A 21,941-nucleotide genomic window follows, 5' to 3' on the forward strand; every position below is an offset into this window, starting at 1 on the left:
GATGGCCAAGCAAAAATATCTACGCTCCCAATCCCTGGTCTGAGACAGTGTCATCCAAAAACTGTCACATGTAAAAAGTTAAAAGGAAAAAGCACTCAAAATTCATAAAACTAAGTAAGTGTAAAAGGTATCTGATTAATTAAATTTTCAAATGATTTTTATAAGTGTGTAGCATATATGAATATATATACAAAGACACCCAAAATGAAATGCCTTAATGTCCACTTATAACTGCTTCCTGAAGACATCGATTATACATACTTGGATGTTAAGTTCAAAAAAAACTAGTAAACAGAATTGACATGTTATGGTTGTTCTGTTTATTTAACTTGCTTACAACATCCATATATTTAACCAGTGTGTAACAAAAGATAAGCTGACAGTAAAATGGCTGTTTCAATTTCTCACCAACTAGAAATTGTTTTTTTGTTTAGTAATTAGTTTTCTTGATACATGATTTTATTTTATGACTGTCTAAAACAAAGAGAAGACTTCTTAGTTGTTTGTACAAAGTTGGTCACTGGTTTCCTAGAAGTCATATGAAAAAATTTTAATTACAATTTACCTGAGTAACTTTAAAGGATAACTGCTTTGGTTGTACAATAGGGTGGTCCCCAAAAGCTAATGCAGTAGGAGAAGGGCTATTCGGTCGAACCTTAAAAAAATATTAAAATTTTTACATTAGCAAGAAAAGAAATAGGCTTCTGCTGAGCAACAACTTCTTAACATTTCTTAAGCTTTTATCAGGATAATAACTGAATTAAAACATAATTGATTTTTTTTTCTTTGCTGAGAAAGATTTGCCCTGAGCTAACATCTGCTGCCCATCTTCCTCTATTTTGTATGTGGGTCGCCACCAGGGCATGGCTGATGAGTGGTGTAGGTCCGTGCCTGGGATCTGGACCTGTGAACCCAGGCTGCCGAAGCAGAGTGTGACGAACTTTAACCACTATGCCATGGGTTGGGCCCCCCCATAACTGACTTTTTAAAACTTCTAACCACCATTTATTCAACAAGTACTCACGGAGTTATCTCCCTTCCATAAGGCCCAGTGAGAGAGAGAACCATTTATTCCCTGCCCTCAAGGAGTTTACATTCTAGTGCCATAAACGAAATTTTAACACTTTCAATCTGTTAAATAAAACAAGGCCAAATACATTATTTTAAAACAAAAATATTAAAAACAGATTATGATGGTTCAAAAAGCAAAACTGAAAAGATCTTATTCTAGAACTCTTACTACTACAGACAATAATGCATGCCCATATGTAGTATAATATAAATTTGCAGATGAGTTTCATGGTTTATCTAGTCACTAGTTTTAAAACATACTCATTGAAATGAGCAGATTACATCACTATATCAATGCTATCACCACAACTCGTAAAGTTATTGTTGAGTCTTACGCTTTACTTCATACATGGCAATATGATGTGCCCCAAGGTACAAAATGAGGAGACACAACTAAGTATATGTGTATATGTCTACAGACCAGGACTAGAAGGTGACACTGGAAGTAAAAACAGCGTACTTGAATAAATAAGAAATACTCTGATTTTTAAAAATCTTTAATTCATCTTTAAATTACTGAAAGCCAGTTTGTTTTTCTGGTTAGACACTGAACTTCCACACAATGAAAGTAAGAAAAAAATGAAATCCAATATGCAAAACAATGCACATAAAAGAACTAGATCTTAAAATGTCAGAAACAAACCAAAAAGTTATAAGATAATTTTTAGGTCCAAGATCCTTCCCCCATGCTGAACTAAATGATCCAAGGCTGATGGCTGCCTACCTTTTTCTTAAGGATTCCCAGAAAGGAATTAGGCTGTCATTTTAGTGGTTAAGAAACTTACTTGATAAGAAAGTTAGAAATTAGAAATTAGTAACTGAATGTGAACTGATACAAGAGGATTCATTTTAGTCCCACAGGTTCAACAACATTCTTTTACAGAAACATTACTTCTTGGATATTAATTCAGGAAATCTTAAAGAATCTCACTTTCAGAAATAAAGTTCTAATAGCATCAGATCATTAAAAAGGACTCAACTCAACTCATGGGAAGATTTTTTTAAAAAGATAAACACTAATATTTATAGAAGTTCTCAATAAAGACAACAACTTATAAAAGTTATTTAGTATACATAATCTCCTAGACATAAGACTATGCATGTAAAAACTCACAGATGAGGAAGGAGTGGAATGTGAATGTGAATTCTGAGGAGAACGGATTGCAGGAGGTATGCCTCTCACTGGACTTGAGCCATTCCCACCTTGGTACTGAGAAAAAGAAGGAAACATCCCTATGTATTAAAACAGGTTTAGATAAATGTTATTTTAAACATGGCATTAAGAATTCACTTAAATATATCTTATTTTAAATTAAATCCAGTAAATGGGTCAAAAAAAAGCAAAACTAAGGTCAGTTACAGCCAAGTCCTGAAGAGAATACTGATCACAAGAACGTGACAAGACTATGTCTTGTAAAGACCTTTATTTCTTGAACATTCTGAATATAATTTGTTATTGTAGCAGACTCAAAGACAAATAAATTCCCCCAAAGCAATGAACATATCTTATTTTTCCTTCAAATTTCAGCGCAGTTCCCTTATAAACGTCTGTAGAACCAACATGATCCCTAATCCCAAAAAACTTGAACATGTTTACACGTAGATGTTAGTGAACATAATCAACCAACTTAAAACAGAATCACCATTCTCAAGATCCGTTAAATATGTAAATGTTCATAGCACTATATAAAAGAATTATATATAGAACAACTCCCTTCCCTTTAACAGCACAAAATCTAATAAATATCGATCCTTTCTTACATGCATAACATGTATACAGTGCACGCATATGAAAAGAAGTAACCTGAGCTGTTCCACAGCTACCACTCTCATTTCTCATGTTTCTGTACCAAGAATGGGAGTAGAAAACAATTTCTGCTACTGGCTTCCTCTCAGGGTATTAGGCATGAACAGCAGAGATGGGAACTTCCTATTGTGTTCAACTTCCTGCAACCTAGGGACTTTTTTTTTTTTTTACCTATAGTGCCTAGCATAACTCCCCACCCCGCACATAGTAGGCATTCAAGGGACTTGAGATTTGTTTATGCGAATTTATCCTACCTTTGGCAAAGATTCTTAATGATACTAACAATGAGGGACTGACCTCAACTAAAGAGCATGAGGTATTTTGTGGTCAGCAACAGTTTTACCTTAGATTCTGTAAACCCAAGAAAGAAAAACAATGGAGAGTAAAAAAATATTTTTTACATGAAGCTCTTCTCCTAATCAACAAATTCTGCACTCTCTCTCAAGTAAATATAAATATTTTTCAGCTGTAGTAAATCATGTTTGTTGTTTTAATAAACATATTAATGTTTTGTAATGTAAAACTGGTAGTCAAAAGTGTTTCTGTGTAAGAGCAAGGAAACATTCCAGACTGGGCAAGAATCTAAATTTACCACTGTCTATTATTTTCAGGGACTCTTAGATTCACATCTCTATCATTATTTAACTTCCATCCACAGGGCTCAAATGTTGCTCTGGTGCCATCAAGCCTGTACTGATGGTAGAAATAATTCTGAACTAGACGCTGCTGGACTGTAAGTTCTACTCTTTGCTCTTCCATTTAGAATTTGCCCTTAGGTAGGCTACTTGACATCTCCGGTCCTCAATTTCCTCATCTGTAAAACAAGAATAGTAATACCTACTTTGCCTATCTCCTGGGTCGTTATAAGCAAATATGTGAGAAAATACTTTGAAAATTATGATATAACATACTGATGTAAAAGTAAATTTTAATGTTCCTAGGCAGACAGGACATCACATAGTACTGAAGCTCTGCTCTAATCAAGTAGATAATCAAAAGTTGCCCTTGTGCTTCAAAGAAATTATTTCAGCCAATAGCAGAATTATATTAAGAACTGGAGATATTTCTCAATGAACTTACCTCAAAATAGTCGCTAATTTTGTGGCCACGTCCCCCAATACTTTTTCCTAAAATATAAAAGTGAAAAATTTTATAGATTTCAAGTCAGTCATGACTATCTATCATATACTATATCAGAAAGATAATATGCCAACATTTATTTCCCTAATACACATAAAAATCATCCATTTAATAAAAAGAACATGATATTTTAGTTGGGTAGTGATAGGCATCAAAAGAATATTAAAAGTCCTCAGAGGGTCAGATGCCAATTTCAGAAATCCAAAAATCAAATGACATTTCAATAGAACCATGTCAATTTTTAAAAGTCCCAATTACTGGAGAACAGGTAAGTAAATGACATTAAAGGACCTTCTGTTTTTAAAACCACATTGTTCATATTGCTTACTGGCTACTAATTTAAAAAAAAGCAAATCAATGAATAAAAAAACAAAAGACAAGTGGCAGTTGCATAAATGACAACCAATTCATACCCATAAATAATAATAATAAAGCTTTGGTTAACACAAACCATAACAAACTGACAATAATACATTTTAATCTGAATGCTATTTTGTAAAATATTTTGATTTTCTAAACAGTATTTCCAAATTAATAGGATGTTTTTTAATAAACTAGATTTTAAATATTGTTCTTATACAACCCTATTGATAAAGTGGTCCAAATCATTACAGATCATAGTTCTTTAATTAAAAGTTCTGCTCTAAAATGGACTCCATCACTTTTTATAAGCTGCTAAGAAATATGTGTTTAGAGATACATTTTTGGATGGGAAGCATCCATCCTTCATTGGAACTATATAGAATACATGATTTCTTCAAGTTACAAAAGAAAAAACTAACCATACCATAGAGTCAAAAGCTTTGGAAAATCTAAACATAAACATTTATCAATTCAATACTGACATATTCATTCATTCGTTCATTTTATTCAACAAATATTTCTTAAGTGGTTACTATGTGCCAGGCATTACTGAGATAAACAATACATTTAAAAGTTCAACAACCTTAAATCCCTTCTTGGAAAACAAGGTAGGAGGATTTTTTTAAAAAAACTAAGTAAGTACTCAGGACTATAAATGCTACCTAGAAACTCTGAACAAGAATTTTGTACAGATTTATTTAGAGGTCAGAGATGACTGTAAAGGTTTTACACCAAAGAAATTTCCCTGGACAACTTTCCTGCAGATTCTGAAGAGGTGCTATCTTTTAATGAAGACAGAGACATTTTTGGTTGCCTACCGAGAAGCTATTTCCCCAATTCTTTTTCCCTAATTGAACCCAAATTTTGTTCTATTAACATTCCCCCTCTACATAGCACACGTAACTTAGGGGAAGCTGACTCCTATCTGGCCTCCCTTTCTAGTTCCCCTTCCCTCCTTCTGATCAGAAATCCAATTTTGTTTAGTTATTATCCCTTCCCCACAAAGCCTATATTCTAAGGGGAACTCTACCCCATTTTCTATTGCAGAGATGGGCCTGATTTTTTAAGGGCAATAATACCTCTGTTGGACATAACTGGTTTTGAAATGGACACAAGACCCAATAAGGTGACAGGAGAGGTTTGCTCTGGACTTGAAGAAGCTTACTTCAAAGAAAAGGGAGGAAAAAAAAAAAAAAAAAACCACAGAGAAAGCCAGCCTCTCCCTAAAGCAAATACCAAGGGGGAAGCTGAAGCAAGTAGATCCTATTAAAACTGGCAATCATCCCAAAACCATAAGAAAATCAGACAATTCTGTGGATGGTAGACCACAAATTAAAAAACGTGGGTTCTTAAAGACACAGGTTGGATCAACCAACCCACAAGCCCCACCCTATTTTGGGACCTGCTTTTAAATGAGTTTTTAAATCTAAAGTTAAAACTATCCTAACTAATATATCTTTACGGTAAATAAAGCTCCAAGTCCACTAACCACAACTTGGGGGAACTACACTAAGACCCAAAAGGAGTTTGAGGCAGATTGAGATACAAAGTATCACAGAGTTAGAGCGAGGTATTAGAGTGACTTAACTCCTTCCTTCCACAAAGGCAGTTGCTGCAAACATATTCCTTGATGACAGTGCCACATGTAACTACTAGTAAGGCATGGGTTCATGGCCCTAGATCTTATGGCTAAAGAATGGCTCCAAAACATGTAATATATGTATAAAATCATCATTATATATGATTTAAGAGCCCAAATTATTGTATTTAATTTTGAATGGCCAAATTAAATGACAATACTATTTAGTTGTCCATTACAAGAAGTTTTGTAGTCTAATAAAATTAGTTTTCTTAGCTCATATTACAAAAGGTAGGTATGCAAGAAGGATGAAGAACAGATAGAAAGAAAATGATGGTGCATTACTGAAGTCTCTCAATCATTTTTACAGTCTTTTTTTTTTTAAATGAAAGAAGTGAATGAGTTTGGGTACTTGTTTTAAGATTTAAAGTTCTTGTTCAAAAATAAGAAGCCATTTCAATACCATAATTCATATAGAGAGAAAAAAGAAAGGTGATAAGGTAGTGCTTGCCAGGTTTGGACGTGACACTTGTCTTTCTAATTCTCGAATAAAAAAAAATAAGGGAAATGTGAAAAAGCCTAACAACAGTAACTATACACTATCTACCCGTGGTACCAAAAGATTCCAATTTCCTATTATTATTATTTCTTATGCAAAGTACATTCCTAAACTATCATTAATGCAGCAATTACATAATAGCTATAGAAATCACAAAAACACAAAATTACTTATTTTACAATTAAAGTATTAACTGAATCAGAATAATTAATTGTAAATGCCTATTTGACTCTGAAGGAAGATTCTGCTTTACTTACCCTGACTACTTTCATTCTGGTTTTCTGCTTTTCTCTTTCTTCCTCTGGATGATTCCGATTGTTTCTTCTCCGGTGTCTACAGAAAGCAAGTTAGCAGAATTTTAAATTACAGTTTTAACATGCAAAATTATTACAGTCAATATAAAAATCATTTTTATTTTCAAAGTAAAAAACTGTTTCGTTCAATAGTGCTCAAGTTATATAAATGTGTAGTTACTTACATAGAAATTATTTAAAAGATAAAATTTCCTATTGTTTAAATTTTAAAAATTTGAAGCACAGAAGACCTTGTACACATTACTTGAAATTCACATTTAGAGAACCTGACTTGAAACGGATGAAAAATCTGAGAGTAATTAGCCTTTAAAAGATGCCCTTCAAATTCTTAACTGGAAATGGCAAAAAAACAAAATACCTTCTGTTTTTCCTATTAGTTTTCTATTATTCATACATTTTTAGTCTATAAAAGTAAACGTGGATGAGAAAAATAGAGCAGAACACAAACACTGACATATACAATTCCTACTAAAAAGGACCATTCACCTAATGGCCTAACAATTATAATACAACAACAATTATAGCAAACTCATAGATCATGCCCTAGATCAGGGGTCAGCAAACCACAGCCTGGCTGGCCAAATCTGACTGGCCACCTGTTTTTGTAGGGCCCATAATCTAAGCATGACTTTTACATTTTTAAATGATTGAAAATTTTAAAAATCAAAACGAGAATATTTTGTGATATGAAAATTATAAGAAATTCAAATTTCAGTGTCCATAAATAAAGTTTTATTGGAACACAGCCACGTTCATTCATTTATGTATTGTCTATGGTTGCTTTCACACTACAACAGCAGAGTTGAGTAGTTCCAACAGAGACCATATGGCCCACAAAGCCAGAATACCTGGCCCTTTACAGAAAAAGTTTGCAGACCCCTGCCCTACATGATGGCTTATTCTCAAATTACAGGTTTGCTCTTTTAAACCGATAGCAAGTATTTTCATCAGGCTAAATTAAGAAGTAATTTTCGTGGAGCCTGACAAACTGTTGTTGTGCTTAGTGAAAAATTAAAACCAGGAGCAAAAAAAGCACAAGGCAATGGCACAGGGCCTTCAAATTCTAGAAACTTGGCAAGTACGTCTGGTGCCAGAACAAAGAATATCTGAATGAATGAAACATCAAGGCAACTGAAAATAAATCTCTAAAGGCAACGTAGTCCCCAAACAAGGAAGGGACTTAATCCATATTCTGATGTCTCTGAGTAAACAGTATGAATGACAATACATAACCTAACTCATACTGAGCATCTATGGTTCCTCTAAGTATTATCTTGGGGATTTTAAGTTCTCTTACCTCCATTTTGCCAACAAGACAACAGATTCAGAGAGGATGAAGTGAATGCTACTTAGTCCCTAAATTCTTTAAAAACAGAAGTTATATGTTCTCCTCAGCTCACCCCCCCACCCCCATGCCTAGCATATGGTTATTACTTGATATATACATGAATATTAAATAAATTAGTCAAGGTAACTATAATTCAAATCAAATTCAATTCTGTTTATTTCCAAGGTCTAAATGCTCTTTTCTTCTCTATGTGACATGCCATATGCCCTACATCAAGAAATAACTGAATGAATCAACTACATAAAAATATTTGAAAATTTTATTAAATTCATAAATAAAATTCAGTATGTCAAATAAATTCCCTATACATTTTCACATCACAAACCAGAGATCTCAAAAAAATACACCCTAATTGGCATTCAGGAGGTAGACTAATGACGTACCAGCAATTCAGGATAAACAGTTCATTAGTTTAGTTTCATTGTCAAAATTACCAAACTCAAACTTAGACAATAACCACTCTTCTATTTTCCTTGGAATAAAAATACCACCAAATTAAAAGTTCTAAGTTAACATTTTTATAAAGAACCCTAGAATCTACCTTAAAACAAGAGGATTCCCAAATAATAATTTATTCATATCCTTTTCAACTTAATCTACGTAAAAAAATATAATTTAAGATTAAGAAAATATAGTTTTTCAGAACAGTTTAATGTTATACTAATTTTTAAGCATGGCAGGATCACAGATGAATTCCATCTTAAATCATGACTAGCTACTTTTGAATAAACAAAAAAAAATCACACAAAATAATGCAATTCTGAAAGTTATACTGGAAACATTTTCTATCTAGGAAACTAAAGAAAATATAATGTTATAAATGGTTCTGTATCAGTTTCTAAAATATATTCCAAGGAACACTGGATCAGTGAAGATTGAGAGGCTACATTCTAAATGGAGGGGATAATGGAGTGGTTCAACAAGGGTGAACAAAGTTACATTTATTCTAAATAAAGCTAAGAATCAAAATTTCAACATTCTAAGAACCAAATGCTAACGTTCACTGGCTATCTCCAAAAAGAGGATGGGATGAAAAGATACAGTAGATACAGAACTCCTCAAATTTATTTGGGATAATATTAATTAAATACTTCACTGGGTATATACTTCCAAGATGTTTAAGGTTTTTTTTTTTTTTTTTTAAAGACATATAGATTACTTAGCAAAAAACTTTTTTCCTCTGAGGCAAAATTTCCCTAAATTTAAACTTTTCTGGAATGGACAAGTGGGACACTCCTTTAGGGGAAAATGTCATTCTGTTTAAAACAACAACAACAAAACTCAAATGCATAATGATTACAGTAAAGAACAAAAACGTCAATAGGTTTACCTCCTTTAAACCAGAGAAGAATCTGAGGAAGGAGGAAAAACAAAAGGATGACAGGAACAAAATTAATTTTAAGACTGTATGACTAACGTAGAGTAAGAAGTTGGAAATAGGTAATAAAAAACTGAAAAGTTGAATAAAGTAAAAGATTAGAAAGGGAAACCTAGATATACCTAAATTAGCCTATAAAGAAAACCATTATAAACACACCATTTTGTCCCTTCCCATGAACCTTAATCTTTTCCACCCATGTCCTAGGTATGACTGCCTGGTGTTGACCTTTGACCTCACTCTCACCTCATGGATTATATTAGGGTTTGTTCTGGCAGCCCAAATGGACCATAAGCTCCTGAAAAGCAAGTACCATCAGTCTCTGAAGAAACATAGACTAAGAATCAAACTCTAGGTCCATTACTCACCATAACTCTCAGCGCGTTCCTTACTTTTCTCAATCAATTTTCTCATCAATTTTAAATGGGATAATATAGGCACAGGAGGATTGTGGGGATTAAATGAGAAACATACTTGGTATAGACGTGGAACAGTGTGTACTTTATAAATGTCAGTAAGCAACCAATAAATTCTCTTTTCTGAATGGCTATCCTTCTATTACTTCAAATATCCACGCAGTTTTACATTTCAAAACTTTAATCACGTATCACTTGTTAAACGATTTGCAGCTTCTGCCCTAATAGGTTAAAAATAACTTGTGGAGCTCGCAAAATAAGCAACATTTCCTCTTTAAGGTCTCATTCAACTCTGTTCTCAACTACAAGCCATAGACCCTGCAGTCTAGGCCCTAAGTATTATATCACTAACCCTCAGGCAAATAAGCATTAAGTAGTTTTTTTGGTTTTGAATTTAAACAATCTGAGCAATGATGATTTTAACCAAAAGAACACCTCTCAATGAAGTCTACTGCTGCCAATTCTCCTGAGCCATTCATCTGTACTTGGACTTATTCAGAGATTCTGAATCTTAAGGATTTAGGATATGCAGAAAATCACCAAACACTTAATCTCTAAAATGACTCATCACTGAGGAAAAGTTCAGAATACTACCTGGGATTTTCAAACTGGACTGCAGAGATACCTTAGGCGAGAGGAGGTTGTGGCTCAAAAGTTATTAAAGGGGAGGGAGAAAAGAAGGAAGGAGCAGGTGTCTGAGCTGAGGCTCTAGCTACTAGACACACATCCTATCCCACCTCCTCCCCATCCCTGCAAACACAGCATCTCTTATTTTAATATTGAGATTCCACATTCGACTTACTTCTAAGAGTTCAATGGCTTAAAAAAGCTTCAAAAAATCACTGATCCTGACCAAAGCTTTCCCAGAAAATCCAAGGGACATCAACCAGACCACCACAGTATTTGAATAAGGTGTAAAATTTGCATATATTGAGCATTTTATACAAAACATTTTCAAGCTTATTATTGGTCTTGCTAATGCTGTCATTTCTTTCTTTTCTTCTCTGTTTTTTCTCAACTATTGCACTACAATTGACCACAGTAAGGAAGGATTAATATGGAAGGCAAAAGTAATATGATCTGGCTTTAAAGTAAAGATGGAAATACTACAGTAATTATAAAAAGTCAAAGAATTCTGGCATATGGTGGAAGAGCAGTTAGCAAAAGAAGATGAGAGGAAAGAACGGTACTCTTTAAATCAATTTAACTTCGTAAATGCTAATTTGTAATCATACCAAAACCTTACCGATTACTCTGGCATTTAAATGTTCCAAGATATTAGTGTGAATTTACACAGTATTTTCTAGCAGTTAAAAGTATGTTCAAAAAACAAAGACAGAGCTGGCCCAGTGGGTGTAGTGGTTGGCTTTGTGTGCTCTGCTCCGGTGGCCCAGAGTTTGCAGGTTCAGATCCTGGGCGCGGACCTACACACCACTTATCAAGCCATGCTGTGGCCGCATCCCACATATAAAGTAGAGGAAGATGGGCATGGATGTTAGCCCAGGGCCAATCTTTCCCAGCAAAAAAAGAGGAGGATTGGCAACAGATGTTGGTTCAAGGCTAATCTTCCTCACACACACAAAAAAACAAAGACAAATCTAAAGGACTCAAGAGATAACAGTGACATAATTAAACCAATGCTTCAATTTCATTTGGAATTTAAGTCAGTGATTATTAATGAAGTTTTCATATCTAATAATTTGGCTTCTTGGTTTATCTTAAAATAAAAATAAATGTGTCTTTCTTCAATACAAATTAAGACCAAATTTAAGAAAACAAGAATCTTAATGCTGTCACAGAATGAGGGCAATAAATCAATATGGATTATTCCATGAAAACAGAAAACTACCTCTACACCTCTATCTATCTCTAGAGAAATATTTAAAATTATCAGCATAAGTGCATCATAGAAAATTATAACAGTATGTGAAAAGATATTACAGCTAATAGACACAGATATATTTAATTTCTTTCTGTTAAATGAGAAAATACTTTAAAATAGAAAGAAATGTTAATCTGATATTAAATGATATCCCTAACAAAATATTCAATCCTCAAGCCTGTCAGAATGAATTTTTCCTGATCGATTCATGTAGCTAAAGATTGGTTTCAAAAATACAACTCATTGGCTATTCCAATGATTCATATAGTTACTCAGGTATCAAATTCAAGGTCACACGACACTTTGAACAAATGACATGGCAAACCTTTTTGCCTGCAGCTGGTAATAACCATGTTCAATTTTTATCCACATATCTAGGCAAAAGTTGTTAAGCTAGATGTGAGCCAGGAAAATGCTGGAGAAATCTTTGTTACTTTAACGGCATACATCAAAACAGCACTGAACCAGAAAGGAAAATCTGGAGCCTTATAAAAATAGTCAATGTAAAATAGATGTTCTATTCAAGAATATCAAATGTACAAGATACTGTTTATTCCAACTTTTTGCTATAAAAATTAGGTTATAATAATGCACTGTAAGAAAACTGAAATTCTGTTGTGAAAATTTCCTTGCTGCTTTGTAACCAATTTACATTTAAATAAAACCTACCACGAAATATGTACACCCTAATTTAAGGATGATTTTGAGCTGGCGTGACCTGAAATTCACATAGTCTGTCTTTGTCTAAGAGTCAAAATTTTAATCTCCAGAACTATTATCTGGAAGTATTTGCTTGAACTTTTGACACCTAAAAGATCTGTTATATTGCTGATTTCAATATTTAGTATAAAAAGTTTATGTATGCAACATTTTGGGATCCCATCACCAAATAAGAGCATTTTCTTGCTGTTTGAAGTAAATCCAATCAATATATCAGCAGCTTGGGTATAGCCTATTTTCCACTGTATTGCCCTTATAATATATAATATGTAATATCATAGATGGTAGAAAGCCAATAAGAAGAAATTGGGTAACCACCCAACTAAAATGTGTGCCGTCTTATAGGTAACTTAAAACTGTGCAAGCTCATAACATTTTTAAAAGCCTAAAGGATTTTTACTCCCTTGACAAACATACAGCATCCACAACCACACCAGTACCTAAAAGAAACATAATACTCAAACAATCTTACTCCCAATTTTTAACAACTACCTTATTTGCCATCCTCACAGTCTGACTTCTTAAGCTCCTATCACCTGGACCTATTTAATTCGCATTCATATATGTTTAAAAGGAGCATACTAAGTCTTCAATATCAATGAAATGCAATTTTGTTTGCCATTTTCTTATAATTTACGTAGCGTAACTAATTCTCAGCATTTTCCTTTATCTGGCTTTCCCTTTGATTTAAGGCTTTGTTAAATAGTATAAACCATAAAATTAGAATAAAGTTGGACTTTCTCCTCTATTCAGATGATCTTGTAAGTAGTTTTCAAATCATACAATCAGAATAAAACAGCCATATAGAGCAATGGCTGTGGGGGGAGAAAGCAAATTTTCAAGATAACTTATTCTGGAAATGTTGGCATTTTGAGAGTACTTGTAATAGTAAAATTTAGAACAGTGATTTCACAATTTTTCTTCCATTGTGACACTCATGATGCGGTAACATACTTTTTTGTATAATATCCCTATCAACATTTCCTTGACATGAATCCCTAGGTCCTTATACAATTATTTCTTTGGGATAGATACTTTTAAGTGTAAATGCTGTATCACAGAACATGCACAATTAAAATTTTAAAGATATTGCCAAATTGCACTTTCAAAGGCAATATCAATCTATGTTTATGCTAACACTGTATGAGAATGCCCACCAATGTTTTAAGATGTCTGAGTGTAAAAAAAAAAAAAAAGTAGTATTTCATTGTTATTGTTTTCTCCGTAGCCAGAAAAGGGTGATTTCTTTGTTTCATTTTTTTAAAAGAAATTGTTCTAGGGGCTGGCCTGGTGGCGTAGGGGTTAAGTTCGGCACATTCTGCTTCAGCGGCCTGAGTTCACGGCTTTGGATCCCAGGCGCGGACCTATACCACTCATCAAGCCACGCTGTGGTGGCTACCCACACACAAAATGGAGGAAGACGGGCACAGACATTAGCTCAGGGCTAATTTTCCTCATCAAAAAAAAAAAAAGAAGAAAGAAAAATTGTTCTATCATTTATCTACTAGCCCTGATTCTCAATGATGACTATACATCATAATCACTTACAAAGCTTTTACTTAAAGCTCATGCTGGAGTCCCCATTCCAAATTTAACCATCTCTGGAGAGAGACCAAAGGAATCCTTATTATTAAAAAGCTTCAAAAGTGATGCTGATGTATCATCAGGATTAGCAGTAGTCATGTATTTCCTGAATATTCCACTTTTAGAGAATCTCTAAAATTACGAAGTTATTCTTTATATAATCTTCCATTAAGAATTAAAAACCAGGGGTCGGCCCCGTGGCTTAGCAGTTAAGTGCACACTCTCCGCTACTGGCGGCCCGGGTTCGGATCCCAGGCGCGCACCAAGGCACTACTTGTCAAGCCATGCTGTGGCGGCGTCCCACATACAGCAACTAGCAGGATGTGCAACTACGACGTACAACTATCTACTGGGGCTTTGGGGAGAAAAGGGGAAAAAAAAAAAAAAAGAATTAAAAACCAAAATTGTGACATATAGCGGAAAACTCATTAGGATATAATAAGTCCAACAGGCTTACTCAGTTATTTTAGAAAATGAGAATTAATCTTGAAGAAAATTAGTAAAATGATCACTATGTCTGCTGACATAAAAATATATCTAACATTTCTAAAACTCGACTATAAGATATTGAAACCAAATTTCTCAGTAATGTCAACTTATGCTGAATGCCCTTAAAATCTAGTCCAAAAGCAATACTACTTATCAGATAAAACAGTTGTGAAGTGCTATCAGTCCAGGAATATCTTGGATTGGTAAACTTGATGATTTCTATAAATTACCTTAAATATAAATATTTCCAAAAAAGAATAAAATTTTTTTTTCAAAAGACAAACTAGGGTCATTTATCTAACTAATAAGTTACACACTCTCTTCGTTATACAGAGAGAGCGTACCACAGTAGTTGAGAGCATCACTTTGAAATAAGACAGACATTTGGAAGTAGAATTTCAACTCTATTAACTTCTATCTGTGGACAAATTAGCTAACCTCTGGGTTTCTGTTTCCATACTTAAAGATGTGAACCTTAGAGTTGTAATCTAGCTCCACAGGTAACATGCTAACACTTTATTTTCTTTCATTCATTAATGGGTGGTTTTCAACCAGAGGAGATTTGCCCTCACCCCTAGAGGATATTTGGCAATATACGGAGACATTTTTGGTTGCCACAACTGGGGGGCAGTGAGGGAGGGGGGAGTGGGCTACAGATATCTGTGTTAGGCAGAGATGCTGCTAAACATCCAACATTGCAGAGGACAACTCCTCCCCACCTCAAGAATTACCTGGCCCAAAATGTCAATAATGTTAAGTTTGAGAAACCTTGTTTTGATGAATACATAAGAACCATTTGTAGTTCTTATGACATAAAAACTTCCTGTATAGCATGCTACACTTGAAGTCATGTTAAATTTATTCATTTAACAAATATTTACTGAGCACCTACTATGGTCAAGCACCATACCAGGTTCCACTTTAAAGTATGCTTCATTCTTAAAATGACCTGGCATTTTTCTCTTCCAATTTTGTTTTCATCAATCAGCTTAGAATTTTCTTGCCCTAGAAACCACCACCCACCCACATTAAATGCATTTTTATAAAGGGAAATATTTAACCGCTGTTTATTTGCTGGCTAAATAAATGGCTTACAGAATCATTATTTCAAGATTTCATGATTTACAAGGAGTCAAAAAAATTATCTAGACAGAGTGTATCAGAATTTCCAAGCAGGGAGCCTGGGTACTTTTACTTTGAAAAAATTTCCCAGATGATTCGGACACACATAGTCCTCCACTTTTATGGAAACAGAGGCACAGAGACAGTATTAGACCCACGTTTGTTTTCTAGTTCACTTTTCCTTCCAGGACACTAAGGACGTATACACTCAACCAGGACAGACCCACTTCCTTTGCTGTGAACCCTGTCATAAAACATATTTTAGGGTCAGATACTCTAACTTCCAGCTGAATATAGTTCCTATAAGAGCATGTCCTTTAATGTATAAAGGTAGAATTAAATACAGTTTTCTCTTTTTAAATAAAAAGAAAATTTACAAAGTAATTCCAGCTATTTCACAGGAACTTTTAAATCCTGTAAGTTTGATTATTAGTCTTAATAAGGTAAAGAAAAAACAAACTTATTCCCTACCGAGAAAATGTCTTTATTAGTGTTACTAAACACACCATTTTGCATGCACACACAGAATACTCTCCTACAAGACAACATTGTTATTGTACATATTGTACGTACATTGTATCCAGCAACAGTGCTATATACAATGTCTTAGTGAAACAACTGACATAATAATCCTTAGTAAAATTTTTGGTTTGGCCCACCTAACATAGTAAGAAGTAAGTGAGAAAATACTACCAGCAGGAAGATAAGTAAAGAAGACAGAGGAACCCATCAAGTAGAACACCACAAAGATCATTTATCAAGCTAAATAAAACATTTTAGGAAATAATGCAGGCAGCGGGATCAAAGAATATTTCTAAAATTGATGAAGGCATTAAAGTAGGTGTCTAACAATTTTGAGAAGCCGAACAGATTTAAACAGAATAAGGTCAAAAACAAGGTAATTCATTCAGGGAGGAATAGGCATAAAAATGTAACTTTCAGTGATATTTAACTACACATCACTAAATTCATTTTTCAAGTTTTCCTCTTTTTTTACTGGCTGCTCAGACTAAGACATTAAAGAAAAGATTTGTCCAGGTTATAACAAATATATATATAGACAAGTAAAAACAATGAATTTTTTAAAAATCTAAAACCTAAAATTTAAGGCCAGTATTACCTCTATTTTGAAATAGAATCATAACTTCCAATCAATCTAGTGTACTCAAATGTTCACTGAGGAAACACTCAAGCTAAACACTATTAAGAGGGTAAAAAAGAATATGAAAATGTGGAGATGGGTATGTATATAAAAACAAGGTAAAAACAGGACATGTTCTCATTACTCTCCTAATCCAGCCAATATACTAATACCAGAAGACAACTCATTTAATCAATTTATACATGTTTATGGGTAAAAATACCTGTCAAAAAAAGGAGATTTTACATTAAAAAAAAAACCTGTTACAGAATTCTATAAACAATAACACTAGTTCTAAAAATGGAAATGCCCTCCTAAAGCCAGGTCTAAGCTAGTTTCAGGTCTAATTCCCTAGTGCTCTTAATTTTACTTTCTCCAAAATATGAAAATAAGAAATCACACACAATGTGGCCTTTTAAAAAAAGAACAAAACAAGGCATTAATGCTTCAAAGTGTCTTCAATACCGTAACTTCACCTCAAATGAAGAGGAAAAAAAAATCTGATTCAAGTTCCAAGGCTACTTCTAGAAACTTAATTCAAATGAGAAAGCTAGAGATCTTCCTTCATAAAATGGCCTTCATTAATCAACATTCCAGGTGAATTAAGACAATCGAGGCACCCTATCTTATATTCTTCTTTCATTACAATTCTAGAAGTGGATCTAAGTTTAAACGTCCAGATGCAACAACTGTCCCCGCTTCCATAAATCTATAATTTAAAATCTTTAATCCTAAGTAACTCAAAAATCCCCAAATGCACTTGGATCAAAAATAAACAGTAATTCAATGCCAGCGGATAGAGGGTTAAAGAACTCAAAATTAGTTAGGAGGAAGGGGGTAAAAACTTTGGTTCTAGAAAGAGACAGAATATATTTTAAATTGTCCAATTCTGATTCAGGTTATATAGATTATAAAAGATGAATATTAAAGATTAAACTGAGACAAAAATAGAATAATTTGACGTGTGTCTGTTTTACAAACTTTATTATGTAGTATAGTATATGTAAGCACACATGTATAAATAGAGTTAAATGTGCTTCTCCAGCATTATTAAAGATGATGTGATTCAATATTTAAGATTCAGTCACAAATATCCTAACTTCAGTAATAAATAAAATAAAGCAGAGAAATATATTCTAGGACACCCAAAAAGAGAGGTAGGGAGGAGGAATGGTTATGGTATTAATATTCATTATAAATTCCAAATGAGCTACAAGGTACATAATTTATCTTAGCATCCTGGAGTAAGGTAGGGTGGGGACAGCAATCATACAGAATTTAGAAAAGTAGAGATGGTCTTGGTGTTTAAATAGGAAAGGGTCCTGCAAGGAGAACTGCAAATAGGTGGATCAAGGCAGGTTCTAAAACTTGGAAAACATTGATAACCAAGAAACATGGGCACCTTCTCTTAACCTCACAAAATAATCTGGACTTTTAGCCAGCAAATAAGGCACACAGACCACGTTTCTTACTCCTTTAGGCATCCTAAAATACTTAAATAAAGAATGAGTGACAGCAACCCCCGCCCCAGCCCCATAAACTCCCTTCCTTGTCCCTCACATAAAATTTTTATCATTCTCCTCACATCCACAACCCATTCATGAATCTTCTCTTTGGCTATTAACCTCTATTCTCACGGTTATTAGGTATGCAAGTTCACCCATCAGAGGAAAGGATGCTCCTAGTCATTCCTGCACACAACTGCCCACCCAGAGTCTGCATCTTACCATTCACACTGCCTCGAGGAAAAGGTGTTTAGTTTTGGTTCTATTTTCTCCTCTCTCTTCAGCACTTTCCTTGTCCTATCACAGCTCTGCTATGACCTTTTCTCTAGCACATAATATGTCAAGCCTGTTAGACTCTAGATATCATCTCCTTTCTTTCATAGTCAAGATTCTGCAAAGAGTAGTCAATATTTGCTATCACTATTTCCTCACTTTCCAATTGCTCGTTAATTGACTATAATCTGGCATCTTGCTCCCATTAGTCTACTAAAACTAAGCCTAAGTGACAAATTCTTAGTCACTTTTTACAGTCATTACCTTAATTGACTTCCATGACATTTAATTCTACTCATTATTCTCCTCCTTCACCTTCTCCTCTTTTTCTTCCTACTCTCTATCCACTTCCTTACCAGGCTACTACTCTTCCTCCAGCACAGCCATCTCCCCTGTCAACCTTTCCTAGAATTACACACGCTATCACGATGAGTACGTCTATAAAAGCAGTTTCTAAACTTTTGGGTCTCAGGATCCCTCTACAGACTCTTAAAAACTGTTGACGACCCCAAAGAGCTTTTACTTATGCGGGTTACAACTATTCATATTTACCATTTTAGAATTTAAAACTAAGAAAGTTTTAAAACACCAGAACACACAAGTACACAATCCATAAATCGTCAGAGTGATGTCATCATGTGTCACACAGCCTCTGGAAATTTTCACTGTAAACTCACAAGAAAATGAAAGTTAAAAAGTCAATTATGTCTTAGCATTACTGTAAAAAAGGCAAATAATGTCTTAGCATTGTTATAAAAACTGTTTTGACTTTGTGGACTCCCTGAAAGAGTCTCAGGGACCCCCAGGAATCCTCAGACCACCCAAGCCTTTAATACCTATGCCAAAAGCTCCTAAGTCTTAATCTCTAGCCCGACCTCTTTCTTGAGCTCCAGACAGTTCCTACTGCCTAAAAAGAGTACCATCTTCACTTGGTCATTTCACAGGTATTCAAACTCAGTGGTGTCCAGAATTTAATTCATTACTTTCTATGCCAAATCTATTCATCTTCCTTCACTGTTGTCTCTCTCAGTCAAAGGCACTATCATTCACCTAAAGCTAGATACCTTTAAAGAATCCTAGGCTCCTCCCTTTCCTTCTTTACCCTCATTCAATCATCAAACCCTACCGATTCTACTATAAAATCTAGTGGAATCTGAGAGCTTACTAGAAATGCATACCCCCCATCCATGACCTACAGACAGAAGAACCCTTGGTAATTCACCTGCACATTAAAGTTTGAGAAGCATGGGCCTGGGTGGTGATAGTATCAATAACCAAGTTAGAAAATCTGAAGGAGAAGGCAGAACCCAAAAGGCAAACTTAATTAGAACTCTGCCCACTTGAAGTTTTTCCTCCTAGTATTAAACTTCGGAGGTTTGGAGGTTTGTAAAGGCAGCAGTATTCCTTAACTAAATGATCTTCCCAAACTAGGTGTCACTTCCCTCCAATTCCATCCTCTATATTGCCACCTGGGGATGGGGAGCATCCTTCATCTCTACTTTGTCTTTTGTTTCCCCTGCTTCAATAGCTCTCCATCACCTAGATGAAGCCCAAATCCCTTACTACGAAATACAAGGACTTTCAAACCCTGACCTCTGCCTATCTTGCACCATTCTTGTATATCCTCCCTATGCCAGAAGTCTGTAAACCAATTGAATCACCTAGGCAGCTTGGTATTTTTTTAAGCTCCTCAGGTGATCTAAAGTGTGGTGAGGGTTGAGAATCACTGCCCTATGTCTTGAACAAAACTACTTGTCATGGGTCTGTGCAAAAGCAAAAGCATATCCAGTCCCTCTGCCTGCCCTCTTCTCATACAGTCATGTGCCACATAATGACATTTCACTCAACTACGGACCGCATATACGACAGTGGTGCCACACAATTAGTCCCACACAGCCTAGGTGTGTAGTAGGTTATACCATCTAGATTTGTGTAAGTATTGCAGGGGAGGAAGAAATTTTCCTCTACCCTTCTAGGTTCTTCTGGCTGGTCTAGGAATTAAATTGACCTGAGACAGATTAACAGGAGAAAAACAAACAAAAGTTTAATAACATGTATACATGGAAGAAACCCAGGAAAACTGAGTAACTTGTCAAAATGCCCGAAGCCCTCACCTTAAATACCAACCTCAGCTAAAGACAAAAGAAGATGTTGGGGGTGGGGAGAGTCAGGGACATCAAAGGGAAGGAAGTCAATTCATGGGTAGGTGAAAAGGAGCAAATGTTTGGAAAACAAGTGTTTGTCCACACAGAAACAGAAGAACACAGAGGGGAGCCAAACAAACAGGCTTTTCTAGGTTCCTCCCTGTCCACCACCTAGTTCATGTTATGCTAAGATGACAGCTTGCTTCCTGAGACAGCTTTTTTTTTAAAGATTTTATTTATTTATTTTTTTCCCCCCAAAGCCCCAGTAGATTGTTGTATGTCATAGCTGCACATCCTTCTAGTTGCTGTATGTGGGACGCGGCCTCAGCATGGCTGGAGAAGCGGTGCGTTGGTGCGCGCCTGGGATCCTAACCCAGGCCGCCAGCAGCGGAGCGCGCGCACTTAACCGCTAAGCCACGGGGCCGGCCCCTGAGACAGCTTTTTTAATCTGAATTCTTTTAGGCAGTTAAGGGGGAAGTAACAAGAAAAACTTTCTGAGTCTTTTGTTTCTTAAAAATAATCAGCCTAAAATAATCCTCAATGTTAAAGAGAAACATTTTGAGGTGGCAAATTTTGTTCCCCTTCAGTATACTCTATGCTTGTGTACACAATGACAAAAATCGCCTAATAATGCATTTCTCAGAACATATCCCTGTCGTTAAGTGATGCAGGACTGTACTTTTTGCCCTTGTCCTCTGGGATGAATTCATAGCCTTTCCTAACAACTCAACTATCATCTCTTCTTTGCAGGAAGACCTCTCTCTTTAATTCCCTCTCCTCCTCTCCCCTGCAGGCAGATGGAATTAGGGGTTTCTTGCTCTTTGCTCTCATAGTACCTTGTGCTTACATCTATTATAGCATAGACCACACTGTTTATGAAGCAGTCTGTTTGTCTGTCCTACTAGACACTGACCTCATGTGAAGGTAGAGACTGTATCCTATTCATCTTTATATTCTCTGTGCCTGGGCACAGAGGCTAGAAGATAACTGATATGTAATAAATGCTTACTGAAAATACAGTGAATTTTTGGAGCCTGCTGAATAAACCTAGAGTGATGTAAAATAAAGCAAAGCAAGACCAACATCTTCCTACCTACTAGGCAATT

The 21,941-nt window shown here is 35.0% G+C and overlaps 1 protein-coding gene across 1 annotated transcript in view; it reads right to left on the reverse strand.

Annotated features, from left to right (window-relative positions):
• TLK1 (tousled like kinase 1) overlaps nucleotides 1–21,941 on the reverse strand; it is a 151,233-nt gene that overhangs the window by 58,793 nt on the left and 70,499 nt on the right. Inside the window, exons 4-7 of the mRNA XM_058549228.1 lie at nucleotides 6,777–6,852; nucleotides 3,959–4,005; nucleotides 2,186–2,281; nucleotides 566–655 (exon numbers count right to left, since the gene is read on the reverse strand). Coding sequence (XP_058405211.1) covers nucleotides 566–655; nucleotides 2,186–2,281; nucleotides 3,959–4,005; nucleotides 6,777–6,852 — 309 coding nt within the window. The remainder of the gene's footprint in view (nucleotides 1–565; nucleotides 656–2,185; nucleotides 2,282–3,958; nucleotides 4,006–6,776; nucleotides 6,853–21,941) is intronic.

Source organism: Diceros bicornis, chromosome 10, assembly GCF_020826845.1.
Source record: "Diceros bicornis minor isolate mBicDic1 chromosome 10, mDicBic1.mat.cur, whole genome shotgun sequence".
Taxonomy (NCBI): Eukaryota; Metazoa; Chordata; class Mammalia; order Perissodactyla; family Rhinocerotidae; genus Diceros; species Diceros bicornis.